At 35.0% G+C, this 20,359-nt stretch overlaps 2 protein-coding genes across 8 annotated transcripts in view; one reads left to right on the top strand and one right to left on the bottom strand.

Annotated features, from left to right (window-relative positions):
• Nucleotides 1-8,986, top strand: part of jar (Myosin heavy chain 95F jaguar) — a 206,189-nt gene extending 197,203 nt beyond the window's left edge. For all 3 annotated transcript variants that reach the window (XM_069832849.1, XM_069832848.1, XM_069832847.1), the window contains 3 exons: nucleotides 1,007-1,124; nucleotides 3,197-3,421; nucleotides 5,911-8,986. In XM_069832849.1, the coding sequence (XP_069688950.1) occupies nucleotides 1,007-1,124; nucleotides 3,197-3,421; nucleotides 5,911-6,062 (495 nt within the window). In that variant the 3' untranslated portion in view covers nucleotides 6,063-8,986. The remainder of the gene's footprint in view (nucleotides 1-1,006; nucleotides 1,125-3,196; nucleotides 3,422-5,910) is intronic.
• Nucleotides 8,987-11,123: 2,137 nt separating this feature from the next.
• LOC138704708 (fatty-acid amide hydrolase 2-B-like) overlaps nucleotides 11,124-20,359 on the bottom strand; it is an 88,140-nt gene continuing 78,904 nt past the window's right edge. For all 5 annotated transcript variants that reach the window (XM_069832850.1, XM_069832854.1, XM_069832853.1 and 2 more), the window contains 2 exons: nucleotides 20,119-20,301; nucleotides 11,124-11,856 (listed from right to left, as the gene is read on the bottom strand). In XM_069832850.1, coding sequence (XP_069688951.1) covers nucleotides 11,743-11,856; nucleotides 20,119-20,301 — 297 coding nt within the window. In that variant the 3' untranslated portion in view covers nucleotides 11,124-11,742. The remainder of the gene's footprint in view (nucleotides 11,857-20,118; nucleotides 20,302-20,359) is intronic.

Here is a 20,359-nt window from a genome sequence, read left to right as displayed (position 1 = left end):
GTTTGATATATTAAAACTGGGAATGACCATCCTTCGAAATATGACATAATGATATGATTTATTGTCACTCAACCTTTTGGTCCTGCTGACCCTTCACATTCCTGTATTCGGGTCAGCATTCTCAATAATTTGCTGGGTTAATATCTGGTGATCTTGCAGGCCAAGTTACAGAAGAGTGCTTACTGATAACACGACCACCAGAACAATTAGAAACAAACACATCTGTTGTCATGGTGACGAAAAATCCCACTTCTTATGTAATAAGTCAGTACTAATATTTTTAAAATCGTCTAGAAAATGAAGAAAATATAAACAATTAAAGTTACCTCTTAAGCCCGGTTCCCATGGTGCTTGTCTTGTGATTGATTCCAAGCTGGCAGCGCTGATGGCTGCTCTATGTGCTTGCTTGCTGGAAATAATGCACTCTGATGGCTACTTTGGTGGCTAGCTTGCTGGATTTCGAGATTAGGTTGCTTGCTATTTTTCGTGCTGGCTTGCAGGCTGGAATCAAAGATGATACATTATCACCACTGAAACCATGTCGCCATGTTCGTTGTTTTCCAACTAAATTTGTTTTTTTTTCTCCTATATTCCTTGGTTTCTAAGAAACAGCAAGTAAATATCGGACTTCAGCTGGTTTAATTACCTTATTACGACATTTACTATTGTTAATGTAGGACTCACGGTTTAGTTTCTTTTTGGTTATGAGTGTTGGCAACAGATGAGACAGCAGATTCCAATTTGAACTGTGAAAAGAGCCAGCTGCATGTGAACAGTAACCAGCATAGTAGCAAACATGGGAGCCATCAGCGTACCCATCAGAGCACCAAGCTTGCTGGCCAACAAGGAAACAAGCAACAAAACAAACACCGTGGGAACTGGGCCTTACTTTTAAAAAGCCCTATATTATCATAATTTCATATTATTTTACTTTAAAATAGTTTACTTAGTTATTACTGAGAAGTTCAATATTACGTTTTTCCTATTTTCATTTTGTTTGATGCAGGCATGCAGAGTTGAATTCCATCGTCGACTGAAGGTTTATCATGCATGGAAAGCTAAGAACAAAAGGAAAACAACAATGGATGAAAATGAACGAGCTCCTCGCTCAGTAATGGATGCTGGTATGTATTAAATAATGTATACAAGTAGTTGTCTTGGATTACTCCTTTCATCACTGTCACAATATGAATACATTTAAAAGCAAGTTTATCCCTCTATTTCCATAGTTCGGTTATTTATATTTAGTGACTGGAATTTTTCAGTAGCTTGAAAGTATGGAAAGCTGTACCTTGAAATGTGAAAATTGATTTACTTCAAAGAGGGTGGGACGTCAGAAGATAGTATTAACATGGCTTATAATTACCATTAAAATAGATAGAAAACGCAATTTATTAACATTAAAGCTTGTAGGATATGTTGAAAACCAAAGTTTAGTCAGCTTTAGCATATGGCATCCAAATTGACTGTAATACAGACTTGGCAAAGTCAGATTTGGTCAAGGTCATCCCTAGTAATACTCGCAACAACTTCTCTTTATTGTGTACAGAAATGTTGTTTTTCTTTCTCACGCCACCTGACACTTACAAAATTTACACATACGGTAACAATATGTTCATTATTCCGTCCATGCCTTTTCATATTGTAAGGTTCTTTCCTTTATAGTATCTTCGGGTGAAGTATCACATTCAGATCTCCTTTATGTAAGAAATAAATTTGCGGTAGCTGCAGTTTTTTTTTTTTTTTCACTGCAAGCCAATCTTTCTACATAGAAACAACAAACAATTCAGTGTTGCCATCCTGTTTGCAAGAAATTATCGTGAACACACAAGAATTACTGGTGTCTTTTTTTATAAAATAATTATCGTACAGTACAAATTGTTCTCTTTCTAGAGATTTAAAATCTATTACATAGGTACCAGTACAAATACAAATGACACTAGGGAAGAAATTAAACGCAGAATAAACATGCGGTCCACACCTGTGGAGTAACGGTTAGCGCATCTAGCCGCGAAACCAGGTGGCCCGGGTTCGATTCCCGGTTGGGGCAAGTTACCTGGTTGAGGTTTTTTCCGGGGTTTTCCCTTAACCCAATATGAGCAAATGCTGGGTAACTTTCGGTGTTGGACCCCGGACTCATTTCACCGGCATTATCACCTTCACCTCATTCAGACGCTAAATAACCTAAGATGTTGATAAAGCGTCGTAAAATAACCTCCTAAAAAAAAAAAATAATAAACATGCGAAATTCCTGCTATTATTCGATTCTGTTATGTAGTCTGAAAAAACTGAAAGTTAGAATTTATAAAACAGTTATATTACCGGTTGTTCTGTATGGTTGTGAAACTTGGACTCTCACTTTGAGAGAGGAACAGAGGTAAGGGTGTTCGAGAATAAGATGCTTAAAATATTTGGAGCTAAGAGGGATAAAGTAACAGGAGAATGGAGAAAATTACACAATGCAGAACTGTATGCATTGCATTCTTCACCTAACATAATTAGGAACATTAAATCCAGACATTTGAGATGGGCAGGGCATGTAGCATGTACGGGTGAATCCAGAAATGCGTATAGAGTGTTAGTTGGAAGACCTGAGGGGAAAAGGACTTTTGGGTAAGCCAAGACGTAGATGGCTATAATATTAAAATGGATTTGAGTGACGTAGGGTATGATGGTAGGGACTGAATTAATCTTGCTTAGGATAGGAACCAATGAAGGGCTTATGTGAGGGCGGCAATGGACCTCTGGGTTCCCTAAAAGCCATTTATAATTAAGTGCATACTGGTACCGGCACTTAAAATAATTAAACCATCATACAAGATGTTTCCATGTTGCAGGTTCTTATATTTTGTTTATTTATATTATTTTCTGCGTCTATTATCACTGTTTTTTTATAATGTATTTTAAGCTGTTACTGGTTTTCTTAAGAGACTTGATCATATTTCTGCAATAACTCAGCTTTAAATGTCTGCTAAAATTATTAAGATACTAAAATTATACATCTTGATTACACACTTTTAACACTGTAATCACTTAGGAATATGTCATAAATATATGCGTACTAAAATTATTTCAAATGTGATTTTCGACATGCAATGGTTTTTATATGATCTGTATTTCAATGAGAGTCAACTCTTCATTGTTTACCAAAAATGTATTATAGACCCATTTATGACGCAAAATGTTTTAATTTCAGCTAGTAAAGTTCCACGTGCAACAGTCAGGACACCAATAAACACAAGTTCACAGCGTTATTTCCGCATTCCATTCATTCGTCCATCTGTGTCAAACAACCCAACAGCAGGGAATGAATTGGGTGCAGGGAACAAACGAGGCTGGTGGTATGCTCACTTTGATGGCCAGTATGTGGCTCGGCAGATGGAGCTGCATCCTGACAAACCGGCCATTCTGCTTTTAGCTGGTGGGTCCTTGTTATCTATCACTAACTAAAACTACCGTACGTAGTATATGGTGTCCAAAAAAGGTATTAAAAAAGCTTCTTGAAGTACTCAATCTGTTGTCCCAGAACCAAATGTTGTAGGACAATCACAGGAGCAGACTATGATATCAGTAACTCTCAACTATACGAGTCACTAAATGTAATGTTATTTAGTGATTTTATTCAAAATGCCAGAACCAAATTTATAAAATCTCTAAGAACACATCCAAATCCATTGCTCAATAGTTTAGTAATTTCTCGTGTTTAATGAATGAGTGATTTCTTGTAAAAAACTTCACTCTCGGTGAAAGTGTTTGAATGTAAATTGTATTTTTTATACTGAATCATGTACTATCTTACATACATCTTGTAAAAGGCGTGGGTCCATTTTGCGACCTGGTACTTAAATAAATATACATTTCTGGAGAAAAAAAAACTCCAGATGTTTTTCATGTTGGAGGTTCTCGTCCAGGTTGCGTTCTAAAACATATTTTAACTTGGCTAGCCACAATAGGCATGCAACCTAATCCTGAGGTGTAGGCATGGTGAGCAGGATATGGATAAAACTTTAAGATATAAGTGCTAGGGGGGGACTGGTGCATGGTATCCATTTGGACAGACATAAAATAAAAACGTGATAAAATGAGAACTGTTCCTATTTATTGTTAAATAATATGTACATGCATTCTAGAAGAATGGGAGTTTAGTGCAAATTAGACTTCAAAGTGCCCACCATTGCGAACACGGCACAGTTCATATCTTGAGGATAATTCCTCCCATGTGTGGTCTAACATCTCAGGGGTAACCAGCAGATAGATAATTATACAGTATGGACACTTTGCATCGGTACCTTTGATGTAGCAGAACTGATTTCAATGATCTTCAAACCAGTTTGAGCGTGAGATTCTGCTTTCTCCCCGGAGTTGGCATGGACATCACACCAGCTAGCAGTCGATACAGCGGAAATATAACACATACAATTAATACATCTAGGTACAGTATGTACTCAAATAAAATAAATTGGACCGATGAAATAATAAATCCGTCATTATTTGTAATGTCTAGACTCTAGAGTTCCTTTATAATGAGAGTTGAGACGTTGACCCCAACAACAATTGAAATATGTAATGGTTTGATAGCACTGAAAATGGAAAAACAAAACTCCTATGAGAAGTAAAACCATATACATATCTAATAGAATATTGTATACATATATTAAACGAATTTGATACATAATTTTATAATGTATTATATTATTTTGTAAAATAATTTTTTATATATAAAATATAAAAAAATTATTATTACAACTAGTTTGTCTCTAAGAAATAAGGAAAAGCTGTTAACTTGAATTTATTTGAACCAAGGCGTTACTGGATTATGCAGTAATGTAGGCGATGTTTGGATCCTGTGTCTCAACTCTATACTCAATTATTATCTTAGTGTGTGCTCGATTACACTAGCCTCTAGCGCTTGAAAGTGGAACTAAATGCTGGTGCACAGAGAAACAAAACAGAGGAAAATTCACTGAGTGTCCATTCTTTGTAATCTCTATTCGCTGGGGTAACTTTCTCAAAAGCTGAGAAAATCTTTGCTCTGAAATCATGAATATTCCTGAGTCACTGTGCACACACATCATTCTTCATGAAACTCCAGAGAAAGAAATTGGGTGGTGTCAGGTCTGGGGAATTGGCCTTCCTTGACCACACCAGTTTTTATCAAATATATCGCCCAGATAATCACGTTGCACCATCACTTTGCACCATCCTGTAGGTAGGATTAGAGTTTTAGGTATTTTCTAATGATACATTGACGTGTTGTGTATGACATAGCAATCTCTGCAGACAACCGTCTGAGACTTTTCTTGGGACTTGCTCTCATAGCAGCGCTGACAGCAACTACGGTTCCATGAACACACTTACAGCCACCAGTATGTGACATATTAACGGATCCAGTTTCTTCAAACATGTGAAACCATGACATTATCGACTTGTAATTTGGAGCCCTCTGAACACAATACTCTTGTTGAAACTACCATTGAACAGACGTTACACTTTCAAATTTAGCAAACCACAAGACACATTTTGCTCATTGTGCAGTAAATGGCATTTTGTTTATTCTTCTTTTGTTTCTTATGCGGTAACAATGATGATACAAAACTCCTGTGCTTCAGTATCACATTGGAACTGAAATGAATTCTACAGCACCCCCATTATTAATGTTATAATCATTTTATTTTATGTCTTCTCAAACGGATCAAACTGTACATATAATAGAATACATAATAGGATATTAACATTAAAATAAAATTAGGTCAAATAATAATTTCTCTTAACTTTGTTAATCACAAATTGCTGTTAGACACATAGAGATTTGAACTAAGACCTCCATAATGAAAAGTAAACTTTTTAGCCACTTACGTAAGTGCATCTACTTTCTTCTTACAGAATTAAATTTGCATTTGTTTCTTGCAGGTGTTGATGATATGCAGATGTGCGAACTTAGTCTTGATGAGACAGGACTAACCAGGAAAAGAGGTGCTGAAATTCTTGAGCACGAATTCAACAGAGAATGGGAAAAACATGGAGGAAAGGAATATGTACCACCGGCTAACCGTAAGAAATAGGTGACAAAATTAGTGGGGCTAGTTTTAACGTAGAAAAATGCTTGGATAATGGAGAGGTGTCTCCATAATTTAGGATAAAAGCTGTTGGATATGGTTCAGAGAAAAGAATGAAGGCACACATAGTTCCTTGTATTTTATTCTGAGAGGAAATGCAAATGACAAACTGATTATTCTTACTCGGACATAAAGTGCTGTTTATGAGGACGTGAGGTATGAAATTAATTTCTTAAATATTTGTATAGATTTCTAAAGTGAAATGAAACTTTAGTATTGCAGGCATATGACGAAGACCATTCAGTAAACTAATAATTGTCAAATACTTGGCAGTTCCACGAGTTAAGTGTAAAATATGATGATCATATGACCTATTTAGATTAATTTATTGAAAAGAAAAATATTATGAACTATAATTATAACTTATAAGATTAACTTCTGTATCCGATTATTTTATGACATATTTTGTTATAAATATTTTAATACACATTTTTCCAAGCAAGGCTAGTCATGCATGCTCATATATATAAAACATGCTTGGAATTCTTGAAAGTAATCTTAAATGAAAATTAAGCTGGTTTGTTGTAGGTTACAAAGACGCTCTTTTGCACTGTCTTAGAAATATAAAGTCAGTAAGCTGTGTGTTCAAATTTACTATCATAAAAATTAGCAGATAAAAAAATGTACCTTTATATCATACATAATACTAGTGAATTGTAAGTATGAAACAAAAAAAAATTTGATATTGGATGAAATTGATAAAGATTTATAATATTTTTCACTGCCTGGGGGATTACATGCAAATATATAGAGTTTTTATTACATCCTGCAATATGACTTCAGTTAATTCTTGAATTTTTTCAACTCATTAGTTCTCCTAGTCTTCCCTTCAAAATATCACAATAAATAAAAGGAGAAAAATTAGGAATAAGTCACGTGATCTTCAAGGTCATTCAGATGAGTAAGTCTATTAATGATAAATTCGTATTATGTTGTTACATTTAGATTTTAAATCTAGATTAAATCCTGGCGTCCTTAAAATATACTATCAGACACCTGAATGTATATACAGTATTTCCAATTTGAATTTTCATACATACTGTACGTACAGTTAAAGTTGACTTCAGTTAATTCTTGAATTTTTCAACTCATTAGTTCTCCTAGTTTTCCCTTCAAAATATCACAATAAATAAAAGGAGAAAAATTAGGAATGTCACGTGATCTTCAAGGTCATTCAGATGAGTAAGTCTATTAATGATAAATTCGTATTATGTTGTTACATTTAGATTTTAAATCTAGATTAAATCCTGGCATCCTTAAAATAAGCTATCAGACACCTGAATGTATTATACAGTATTTCCAATTTGAATTTTCATACATACTGTACGTACAGTTAAAGTTGACTTCAGTTAATTCTTGAATTTTTCAACTCATTAGTTCTCTTAGTTTTCCCTTCAAAATATCACAATAAATAAAAGGAGAAAAATTAGAAATAAGTCACGTGATCTTCAAGGTCATTCAGATGAGTAAGTCTATTAATGATAAATTCGTATTATGTTGTTACATTTAGATTTTAAATCTAGATTAAATCCTGGCGTCCTTAAAATAAGCTATCAGACACCTGAATATACATATATACAGTATTTCCAATTTGAATTTTCATACATACATGCCTTTTATTTCTACTGTGTCAACAAATTCTTAAGAGTTACTGTTTTCCCTTATTTATATGTCCAGTAAATCGTTTAATTCAATACATTCATCTGTTTCTGGCAGTTGGATATCTTATTTAATAAGAATCTGATGCTTTTTGGGCCTTCCCATACATGTATTTCTATTTATTTACACTGTCATCTGTTCTAAATAATGGCAATTGAAGGTGAAAACAGGTTGCTATTTGTTTAATTCAAAATGAGATATTTTAATATCTGGAACAATGAAAAATAAATATTAGATGAAACTTGCTTATAATAATAGATAAGTTTACGGATTTCTTTGAAAATAAAAACAAAACTCAGTACTGGTACTTTCTGTAGCATATTTACTGACTTTATAGAAAAGCTGAAGTTTTCAGTATATGATTACAAGTCCATAAGTGTTTGAGAAGTGTAAACACAATACAGTATTTGTAGTAAATAATGGTTACAACAGGCAGATAGCTTAATCTGACTGATTACTAGATACCTAAAAGATGTTTTTCGTTTTTGCTGCACTGGACATTCGTCTTGAAACACTTCCGAATTAAAAATTCGTATGTAGAGTTGAGTTGTTTTATTAAGCTTTTTGGGGAATTAGATTTAGTGTATAAGTCTTGTTATTAATTGCGAAATTATTTTACATTGTGCCTTATTTTATTCGAGTTGCTTCAAAAGTCAGGATGTATCGTCTTTCGAAGACTGGATCATTATAGCAAATAGGAAAAAGTAAGAACAGACACATAGCTTAATTATCATCAGTATTCTTTATTACCATGCTCGTATTAAAATTACGTGGATGTTATCAATATGTTAAAAAAAGAAACGAGTGTAACTGATAAAAGTATAGTGTTTGTTGAATTGTAGAAGATGTACTATTCTCTTCATGAACTCTGTGAGTAAACACTTGAGAACTGTTAAGAAATAATAATAAAAACACTCTATTAATTACAGATATATAGTTCACTTTCCTGAATTAATGAAGTAAAGAGATGCACAAGCATTATATATTTCATAAAAAATACTTAATTTCCAATAAATCGTGAAATAGATGTACAGATATTAAGCTCCTAATGCATTGTTGTGTAGAAAAAAGAAGATGTAATTTTGTAATAAGCTAATCAAAGCTTTAATATTAATTATTGGAAAGAGTTTTGAGAGAATTTGCATATGTTACTTATGAAGTATTGAAAAGATGTATTACAATAAAACTTGCACAGAATTGAAGGTGATGAATACGTTGTTTTATTGTTTAATATTAAACTATTATAAGGTAGGTGTCCCTGATATGGCCATGCTAAGGTTTGAAAATTTTTCTAGCCTCTATTTTGAAAAAAAAAATGTAAATCACTTTTTTCTTACTCGTTCTCAGTCTAATGGACTTTCTTAAAACAATTTCCTTCCCCCATAAAAATAGCTTTAATTGTCCAAAAAGTCTCAAATTCCAAAAGTCTACCTAGTGGCCATATCAGGAACATGTGCGCACGATATGGCCACCCTTGTTCCATGTTCTACAAATCGTGATTGTTTTCAGTTTAATAGCGCAGTTGTGCTAAAATTAAATAATTTTGGTGTAAAATGAATTAACATGACATTTAATAATCTTTTTTATAATTCAAAAGTGTAGTCAAAACAGGTTTTTCCATAAAAAATTAAGTTGTTTTTCTTAAAATACAAAATTTTTGCGTAATCCCAGCTATAAGGCATGTAAATTTGTCAGGTGAAAAAATAAAAGTGAAATGAACTTGATATGGCCATGGTGCGTTTGATATGGCCATATCAGGAGCAGGTAAGCTTTCACGAAAATCGTTTGATTATGAACAACTCGTAAAAGATACGCCATCCACGACAACACCAATCAGCAGAACATTAAAAACTGAATGGAGTACTATGGTTTTCATGAAACAAGAATTTTGAAAAACATGCATAAAACAAAGGAGACTTACCAGAGAAAAATAAGAAGAGGTCACATGAAAACCACAAAACAGGCAACTGACGCCATATTGCTCAACCTGACTGGATGGAAAACGATCAAGTGACATACCAGGATGCCCTTTCACTGGATGCTGCTGCAATTTAGCGGATTTTTTTGTTAACTAACTCACAATAGGGGGGAGGCCATATCAAGAACATGGCCATAGCAGGAGCACCCACCTTACCCGGATCTGTTTTATTTTATTTTTCCATGAATTCGTGAATACTGTGATTACGTAGGTACTTCACGTGTATGTGAGAAAAGGTATTTTTCATATGTATGAATGAAACGAAATTTTGGGCTGAAAACTTCCTATTCTAGAGTTTTAGTTGTGACAAGGAAATGATTGAAGGTTATGGAGACTCATACAAACATTTTTATAACCATAACTGGTGAAAATCATTGCTCTGAAAATAGAACTTTCTTATTACAAATATACATTTTAAGGGATGCGCTACTAAGCTTCAGCCAATTTTGGACATTTTCTTCAATTTTAAATTTGATGCCAACAAATCAACTGTTCCTTGAAGAATATTGTGTTGAAGATTTCATTGCGATATTTTTATTCTAAGTTAAATATTCATTTTAACCCAAGTGGTGTTTATTGTATTCAGAATGCATATGATAAACTTTAAAGAAATTTTACTGCAAAGCAGAATCTTTACATTTTAACTTACTAGAAATAAGGTATCTCCTAAATAGCTACATCCAGAGTAATGAAATTTTACACACATATGCATGATATACTTGGAGTGTGCTATAAGTAATAACATGAGTTGCTGCTAGAAAGTCGAAAAGAGGATAGCAATGGCAAAGGGAGCTTTTAATAGGAAAAGAAGTGCATATTCTGCGTGGAGCTCTGGAAAAAGAAGTAAGGAAGATACTAGTGAAGGACTTTGTGTGAAATGTGGCATTGTATGGGACAGAAATATGGACATCACGATGAAGTGATGAGAAACGACTAGAAGAATTTGAAATGTGGATATGGAGAAGGATGGAGCGTGTGTAATGGACAGACAGAATAAGAAATGCAGCTGTGCTAGAAAGAGTGGGTGAAGAAAGAATAATGCTGAAACTGGTCAGGAAGAGAAAAAGAAATTAATTGGGCCTCTGGCTAAGAAGAAACTGCAAACTGAAGGGTAAACTTGAAGGAATGGTGAACTGGAAAAAAGTTCAGGGCAGGAGAAGATATCGGGTGATAGATAACATTAAGATGCATGAGAAAGGAGGAAAATAGGAAAGAATGAAGAATGCTGGGATTGCAGTGAGAGACCTGCCCTTGAACAAACACTATGGATGAATGAACACAATTTATTGTAGGGTTCGGTTCTATATGAATCACTCTGTACAATTATTACTGGTATCAATTTAAGGAAAATAATAAAATTGAAGACCAGATAGTGGGAATATTTTAATCAATACACATTTTTAAACGACTGTCAATTTAAATTTAAATATTCATTAATCACTAAAAATTACATTTATGCTCTTACTAATACAGATAAAATAATACATTCTGAGTTCTGAAAGTTTGCATTATATCTATGATATGCGGTAAAAGACATAGTTCATAAACTCCAAGTTCTCAGTAGAATAAGAGCAAAGTTTGAAATCAGGATGAACCTCATTATGATGGGCTGGAATTCTGATGCTCTACATCAATATGGAAGATGATAGACATATGCCCTTTAGATCATCTGAAGAAGTAAATTTTTTTGTATTCACATGGAGGTCGTAACTCAAAACCATCAATTTCTGACTTATGCTCTTTTTACCGCGCACCATAGATTTATACGTAATCATATTTCTGTGTAACAAAATACTGCGCCTCTTTTAATTACATGGAAATCTACATATTTCCTATTATTTGTCAGTCAAATGTTAATTTTTCGTCTTCTGTTCACTAATAAATGGTAACTTCTTATCTTGTGCTTAATAATGTATGGTAACGAGAAAACAAACGTGTCCTACAAAATGAATACTGGCTATAATATATTTTTATTGCACTAAAAACAACCTAAAATGTAGTCTGTGTGGACATGGCTGGTGGAGGTATCCACCCACCGAAATCTTTTTCTAGAGCTTCTGCAACTGCAAGGCACAATCGATCTTGATGTGGGGCTGCTACCACCTGGAAAGTAAAAATTGTCTGAAATGAATAGCTAAGCACACAAATTCAATTTATTATTTTAGCTCTGTATTTACTCGGTAAATGAATGAATGAATTCATCCATTCATTAAGATCAAAAATATTCAACAACTTCACTGTCATTTGGCAAACTCTGGATGTGTAGACAAGTAGCACATTATTGAAAAATGGCTTAACAACAACTGATTAGTAATGTGTGTAGCATTTCCTGTAGTCGAAAAGTTTAAAGGGGTTTTCCCCTTGCAACGTGAAAAGTATAGAGCAGAAAATCATGTGACAAGTTTGTGATAATAATAATAATCCGTGGCGCTACAGCCCGTGAAGGGCCTAGACCGACCAGCCGGCTGCTGGCCTCACGCCCACATGCCGAAGCAGAGGTGGACGATCATCGAACCAGAATGGAGGTATCGTGTGGTTAGCACGATGATCCCCCCCAGCCGTTATAGCTGGTATTCACAACCGGATTTCGCTACCTATCGTAGCTCCCCAAGTGCATCACGATGCTGGGTGGGCACCGGTCCCATACACTGGCCGAAATTTCATGAGAAAATTTCTTCCCCCATGAGGAATCGAACCAGCGCGCATTCCGTAACGCGAGTCCTAGGCAGGATGCCTTAGACCGCGACGCCACGGCGTGGGACCCAAGTTTGTGATACATGTGCAAAATAAAGACTTACCTATTCAAGGTTAGCATGATTAAGATTAACTATGGTACTGGTATACAGTGCAATATGTAGGCCAACACAGTTACATGTTTCATGGACAATATTATCGTTCAAAATGAGATGATTATCACAGGCTGGCAGCACTGAACGTGATTAAAATATAAATTAGGAGAAAAGATAGCAGGGGAGTCGTAGAATCCCTATAATTGCGTGGAATGTTTAAGTGGTTGGTGATTGTGCGATTTCAAATAGTCGTAGATCACAGTTTGATGAGAATCATCTTAACATAATCGTAAACTAAAGAACTTGAACCCTGGATAGCATAGTCGGTATAGCACTGGCCTTCTATGTTCAAGGTTGCGGGTTCTATCCCACCCGGGTAGATGGCATTTAAGTGTGTTTAAGTGCGACAGGCTCATGTCAGTAGATTTACTGGCATGTAAAAGAACTCTTGCGTGACAAAATTCCAGCACACCAGGGATGCTGAGATAACCTCTGCAGTTGCAAACGTCATTAAATAAACCATTATTTAAATTTAAATTTTAAGAACTTGAAGTTTTAATGAATATTGTAATCAGTGCAAGAAAATAAATGCAGCATTTGTTGCTCAAGCCGTTAGTAATATGTATGTATCCAATGCCTACCCAGTTCACTTTACATGATTCGGGTTCCGCATATTGTGGATAGATTTTCTAGTTGTACACCACTTCGGCGGGCCACACTGTACATCTGTTAGTATATTTTGAATGTAATATTAAAATCTTCGTTTATTTTTTTCAATAATATGTTGTGATTTGCTAAGAAGCAAGATGTGTTGTAGAGTATTACAGATATGATAATGGACATTTTCCCTGGATGCCCACTTAAATATTCCACATTAAACATTTTTATTTTATTACTAGATCTACTGTCCGCCCATCAGAGAGAGATATCGAGGGATATAATCAAAGTTTCCTTCTCCGCTTCCGTTTTTCTCCCACTCAAGTAAAGGCATCTTTGTCCAGCTACAGCTACTTTCACTCCTGCATACTACAAGAACTTGTACAAGGTTAGGCAGTAAGATCCTTTAATGTTCGTCAAACAAAATAATGAAGATTCATGTTTAGGGTTTTCATCATTTTGAGAGGAAGGGGGGAGTGTTGCGAATAGATTGCAGAAAGCGGTAGAGGGGGAAGAAATTCTATTGGGTGTTCATTTCAAAGTGTGTCATGACGTCACTGTTGTGAGTCAACGATTTGAAGCGAGTTTCAGCTTTTATGTCGGAGAAGTTGTCTATTAATCAAGGCGTTCAATCTGAAGTTGAGAACATGTACGGTATAATTTGAAAGTCGTAGCAACAGATGGCGGTCGGTACAGTCTGTGTGCTACCATAACCTCTTTCGAACTGTGTTTTGCGGGGGCAAGTCGTACGCAGGGTATAGGCTCATTCACAATGAAAATTACACATAACGTAAGCATTGAATTAAAAATGTAAACGTAACGGTAAAATCAAGAACATTCACGATGGAAACATAAACATAACCGCTAAGATACTTGGTAACCATGGAGACATAACAACGACGCCATTTCCTCATTATTCTGTCGTATACATCAGTGCTCCATGATTGTGTGCTGTTTGCAAATCACGTAAGCATAAGCATGAAAGTTTGGAGTTTACAAACTTTCATAGTAACATCTAACGGCAATGTTAATGTCAGTGTTTATGTGAATCATTGTGAATGATCTCATTTGATAACCTGGCCGCAAACTTCTGTATTTGTGTTACAGTTATGTTTAATTTTCATTGTGAATGGGCCTTATTTATTATCATCGATTGCGTACGGCAACATTCCACAAGACAAATCAAATGCTCCGTGTCCATGTTGACCGTCCAAGTTAATGTCAACAAATATGTAAGTAATCGTCTTAACTCTCTCCCCATATCCCGACAGTAACAAAAAAACTCCTCTCAGTATGTGTTTCCAAACAGTTCACATTCCTGCCACTACCGGCATTACCGTACGTATCGGTAAGTACTCATCAGAATGAATGCCGTACTTGCTAGGCAACTTCTCTGGCACATAGGTAATATGCCTCTGCGGAAGTGTAGGAAGATTGAATACTCTAGGCTCATTGGCTAGCCACATGACGACATACAGTGAGCCATGACACACTTTGAACTGAACACCCAGTAGTAGCAGGAGATAATATTTTAAAAGTGACTGTGCTCCATAGGGCTCAGTAACAGTTTGCCAGGTTGTAATGAGTGTAGAAGAAGAGAGAGCTGAAGCTTACTGTCAGGCAAACTGAGCAATAACAACAGCACTTTACACATGTGCAGAAGGTACACATGGTTAGCCAAATAGCTAGAGCAGTGTTATCAGCACAATGCACCCTCGAGCTAGTGTCTCTTACCCGCGCATGCATCCGTGGCTAATGGCTGATATGCTTTCTACTTCTCCCTTCTGCACGATGGTGCATATTGCGATACACTCCTTACCCATTACCCATTTCAGCGATTTCTGATGACCACTGGGCTAGAGCATTGGCTTTCCATATTGTTAATCCAGGTTCGAATCCCAGTTTGTCTAAGTGAAATTTGTGGTGGACAAAGACTATGTTAGCTGGTAGTTTTCAACAGAGTAAGTCTGTTTCTCTATGGCCATTCTAGCATTGCTTTATTATTATTATTATTATTATTATTATTATTATTGTTGTTGTTGTTGTTGTTGTTGTTGTTGTTATTACAGTACTTACAAATGGCTTTTAAGGAACCCTGTTCATTGCTGCCCTCGCAAGAGCCCGCCACTGGTCCCTATCCTGAGCAAGATTAATTCAATCTCTACCATCATATCCCACCTCCCTCAAATCCATTTTTATATTATCCTTCCATCTACGTCTCGGCTTCCGAAAGGTCTTTTTCACTCCGACCTCCCAGCTAACTGAATTATTATTATTATTAAATGATTTATTTATTCATTTATTGATACTTGTGGCTGGTCAACAGCTGTTGGCCAATTATAGTCTAGCATATTAATACAATAAAAACAAATAAAATAAATGTTATTAAAGCTTAAATACAGATATAATATTAATAGAGATTAAAATTATAAATATAGTTAAAGGTTAAATACAGATATAATATTAATAAAGATTAAAATGATCAGATTCACAGATGTCACCCTTGATGACCTTACAGAAGAATATGCAATCCAGTTCATTCGTCTAGCATAAACGCTTTTAGACATATAAAGTACTCACTCAATACCTCATAGTTAAAATCAGAGGATGTAGGTAAAAATCTACATGCACATAAGGATATAAATTTTCTGTAATACTGAAATCAGAAGTAAACACTGAAATACTGAAACAATTGTCTTTAGAGACAATTAATATTAGGTACCCTCCACAAAACTGGCTTCATTTATACACCGACGGATCCTTGATCTCCAGAGAACAAGGTGCCGGTGCAGGTGTTACGTGCTGTCTCTTCTCACTTTATAGATCTCTTGGATATGGAACAACAAGTTTTGATGGTGAAATCATTGCAATAAGTGAATGTCTCAGGAATCTTCTATGCCACATCAATAAGTTTAGGAATGCAGTTATATTGTCAGACTCCAAAGCAGCTATTCTATCAATCGTCTCTAAACACACACCTTCATCTCAAACAGCAGAAATAACTAAAATGCTCTCTCAATTAATATCACTCAATAAAAGAATTGTATTCCAATGGATACCATCCCATTGTGGAATCCTGGGAAACGAGAATGCGGATGCTTTAGCAAAGAAGGGCAGCACTGCTACTTTCAGACCTGTTACTAAATCTACGTATTACTCTGTGAAGAGATTTATTAAATCTACATACTTAGACTTCAACAAACAAAATTTGATAACTCAATCCTAAGGGAAAAAATGGAACTCTCTGCATCAAAATCCACAGTTAATTCCCGATTTACCACGAAAATCGTCTGTAGCTGCATTTAGATTGGCAACAGGCCATGATTGTTTGGCCAAACACCTGCATAAAATTGGAATATATCAGTCCCCTAACTGCCCATTGTGCAACTCAAACCAAGAAATGGATTCGGAACACCTCAAAATCTGTGCTTCAGTGGCTGGTCATGATAATATCTTTGAAAAATATTGGAGTGCAAGAGGTCAAATGACTTTATTGTCAAGCGCCTGGCATTAGAAAACAACAACAACAAATTTTCTTTGGATATTTTCTAATTTTGCCGAATCAGTTGTTGTTAGAGAATTCCAAACTACAGATGCAATTTCAAGTTCTGATCTCACTAATGAATAGTATAATATTAAGAGGGAGTCTGGTGTAGAAAAAGAATAAGTTATTGACCTTATTAATTCTAGCATTCTTAAGGAATGACTGTAAATGTAATGACTATTGTTATGGAAATATAATTTAGAGTCGAGTAAAATGCCAAGGATTCTAATACAATTTTTTCTGTTATAATTACATTGTTTAGAAAGTAGTTAAATTTTAAAGGAATAATAACAAGAACAGGAACAGGAACAGGAAGAAGAACGAAGAAGAAGAAGAACCTGGTGCTTAGATCCTCACATTTTGCACTGAGGGCAATGGTATGGCAGCAAATAGAACTACAGTTACGGTGCATCATTCCTATAGGGGAATTCTTGGGTAAATGCAACAAGTAAAGTACCTGCCACTGTTGGGGAGGGGGCATGTTTGCAGTTTGACATCTGTCATGCATTTCCTTTAATTAAAAAAAAAAAAAAAGGATATGTACAGTAGCGGCCGGTGATGGAAATCCTCGGTGAGGCCAGATGCAACTAGTTTAAGTGCCTCTGATAGGAAATGTTTATTCATGATATTAATTATTATTGTTATTATGTTATTAATATCATTATTAATGTATTATTATTATTCTATTATTATTACTATTAATGAAAAATAATAATTTCACTCACCAAATAAGCAGTTGTGCTGTGAGTTTCAGTGATTGTTTCAGTGTGATGAAGCAACCCATAGGCTATTATGTGTTGAAATTCCCCTTTCTTTCTTTTCTTTTTCTTTTTTTTCCTTTGACAGCAACAAACAAGGCCAACAGAGAAGTTTGTTTTGCACCACATTACCACTTAACCATTTATGTTGCCCATACCAGGATGCAATAGAAGCTCGTATTTTAAGATTATCTGTCAGAAAAATTGTCAGCGAAGTCGTAGGTATCTCGGTAGACTCTCTCTTTATTTAAAACTTCCTTTCTTGCAATATTATTTCTCCTCGAAAAAGGACACTCTAACAATGAATTAACTATACCAGCATTATTACTCGCATTTGTTTCTGATTATATTTTCCCGAAATACACAACAACATTGGCCCAGATTCACTACTATACTACGAAGTACAATAGTACAACACCCTCGCTTAAGTCATAAACTAAGACATAACGGGAGAGAATAGTGTGGGTCTCTGCCTGCCAAAGAGCTGGAATTTTTGTTATTTATGGTCTATTTAGGAAGACAAGTCACCATTGCTATTCCCACCCCACTCTACCCTTGAGGCCGGTCCATGGATGGGAGGAGTGAAACCTGACAGGCCACGAGGCCAGACGAATTGTGCCTCAGCTACAACGTTTTTAACCGCAAACTCAAAGCCCGCAAAAAGACATGAAATGCAGAAGGCATACCCGGCACGAGCGACCCTGGCCTCAGGTCTATCTATATACATCACAAAGTTTTCAAGTGCTTCTACAGCGATATATGCTTCATTCAAATAACTAATCTTAATATATAAAATTGAATGTGGGTATGTATGTATGTATGTATGTATGTATGTTCTCTATTCAAATCTACACGCTTTGACCAATATGTGCCAAAGTTTGCACATTTAACCTTCATAACCAGGAGAAGAACATAGGCTACATTAAAATTGTGCAAATGGAAGTTAAATTGATTAAAATTATAAAAAATTAAAATAAATAGATCAAATCTTCATGTATAATATTAAAATACAAAATCTTCTACAGTCAATTGTTCTTTTATTATTGTCTGTTGTATTCAACATCGACTTTCACGAGGCCTTGGAAATTTTAACACGAAATTAAATTACATTGTTGTTACAGTTCGCGAAGGCTAAAACTAGATAATTCATGCAGTCCAGGACCGTATTATGAATTCCTCGATGCCGTTTTGTAGGTAGTGAGCAGACTGTTTTATACAACTGAATTCTAGAATTCTTTGAAACTGCAAGGATTGCTACCACATAATTTACTTAATAATGAATAAGCAATTGCGAAATATTGTCCCACAAAATTATGCACGAATAAGAATTGGTGTGAAAAACTCATACGAAACGTAATAAAATTGGCAATATTAACTGCAAAAATAAAAGGAGATGTTTTTATTCCATGTATTGCTAGGATACTCATTCAATTTTAAGCAACTGCAGTTTCAATGCCACTAGCATTTGTAATGGCCATATTAAAATGAAGCTCAAGGACAGTCGCTCAAAGTTGCAGACGTTAACTTAAAAACTGCGTGTTTTTCACATCCTCAACTATATTTTATACAAAGAAGTGGGGAAAAAAAAAAAAAATTATTTTACACATATCAATAAGCAATTCAAGATACTTTTGTCATGTTGCTAATGTAGTATGTGAATGTACATAAGCCCACTGAAAATAACATTGTATTAATTCTCAAAATATTGTTGTTCACGTTGCAAATTTATTATGTTAAGCATTGTGGAAATAAAAATCTCTTAATTTCTAAAATATCGGTAGGCCTATGCGTTTCTCAGAATATTAGTCTTTATGTTAAAAAATGACTTATTGCGAGTTTATATCATATCTGTATTCTGTGTATAAAATTAGAAAAAATATAATATGTTCTGAATTTATGAGATATAGTTTCAAGTTATATTAAAAAAAAAAAAAAGAACTGGGTATGATATAAGTGGGTGCACAGCGGTCAAGAGGTAAAAAAATCTTCCAATATAAATTAAATTATATATGTATACTGTATATTGATTCGATGCTGCAACTGATCAGAAAGAGGAGAAGGAATTATATTTTCGTTGGGTTTTACTTTGTTTATAGTTTGATTTTTCTATTACTTTATTTGTATTTCTGGCGCTGTGGAAGAGAAGGTCTAATGGCCTTAACTACACCAGAATAAATAAATAAAAACAAGTAAATAAATAAATTTAAAATAACGGTTTAACGTCAGGCACATGATATGTTTTCTTTTCGGTGCCTGATTTGCAACTGTTTTAAATTGAGTTAACCGTGGCAGGCATTTGACTAAGGAGTTCATTAATTCATGTAAGTGACGTTAAGTAAAGATTCATCTTTATGGGAGAGGAAAGCTTAGTAAAGACAATTCGTTTTGGTTGTGTATAGTTAGGTTTCCGAGATTTCCGAAAATTTAATAACGAGTTTCATTAAAAATAGAAGCAGGAAGGAAAACCTGGGCAACGCCGGGTGCTTTCAGCTAGTACATTATATAAAAACACAAAATTTGATTTCAGTTAAGCCAAGTGACTGAGGCCCGGCCTCACTTGCCTCAGTCAATCAGCCGCCACTGGATATGTACCAGTACCTAATTTAATTTTGCATACCTGTATTCCTATTGGCATGCCTTCTTTGTTGAGTCCCAGAGGAACATGTGTCGATGGCAGCCCTAGCACATTGAATAGCATTGTGTACATGACGCCTGCAGTCTTGAAGAATACTTGATTGTGATAGTAGGCAGCAGTTGGATGTGTTGGATACAAGAATACTGAATTATCCCCTAGAATATCCTGAAATAAAGATTGTGTTACAATATATTTTCAGTTAAATGCGTTGAATTGGATAAAA

Source organism: Periplaneta americana, chromosome 8 (genome assembly GCF_040183065.1).
Source record: "Periplaneta americana isolate PAMFEO1 chromosome 8, P.americana_PAMFEO1_priV1, whole genome shotgun sequence".
NCBI lineage: Eukaryota > Metazoa > Arthropoda > Insecta > Blattodea > Blattidae > Periplaneta > Periplaneta americana.
Note: the sequence above shows the minus strand (reverse complement) of the source record. Positions and strands in the feature narration are given on the sequence as shown.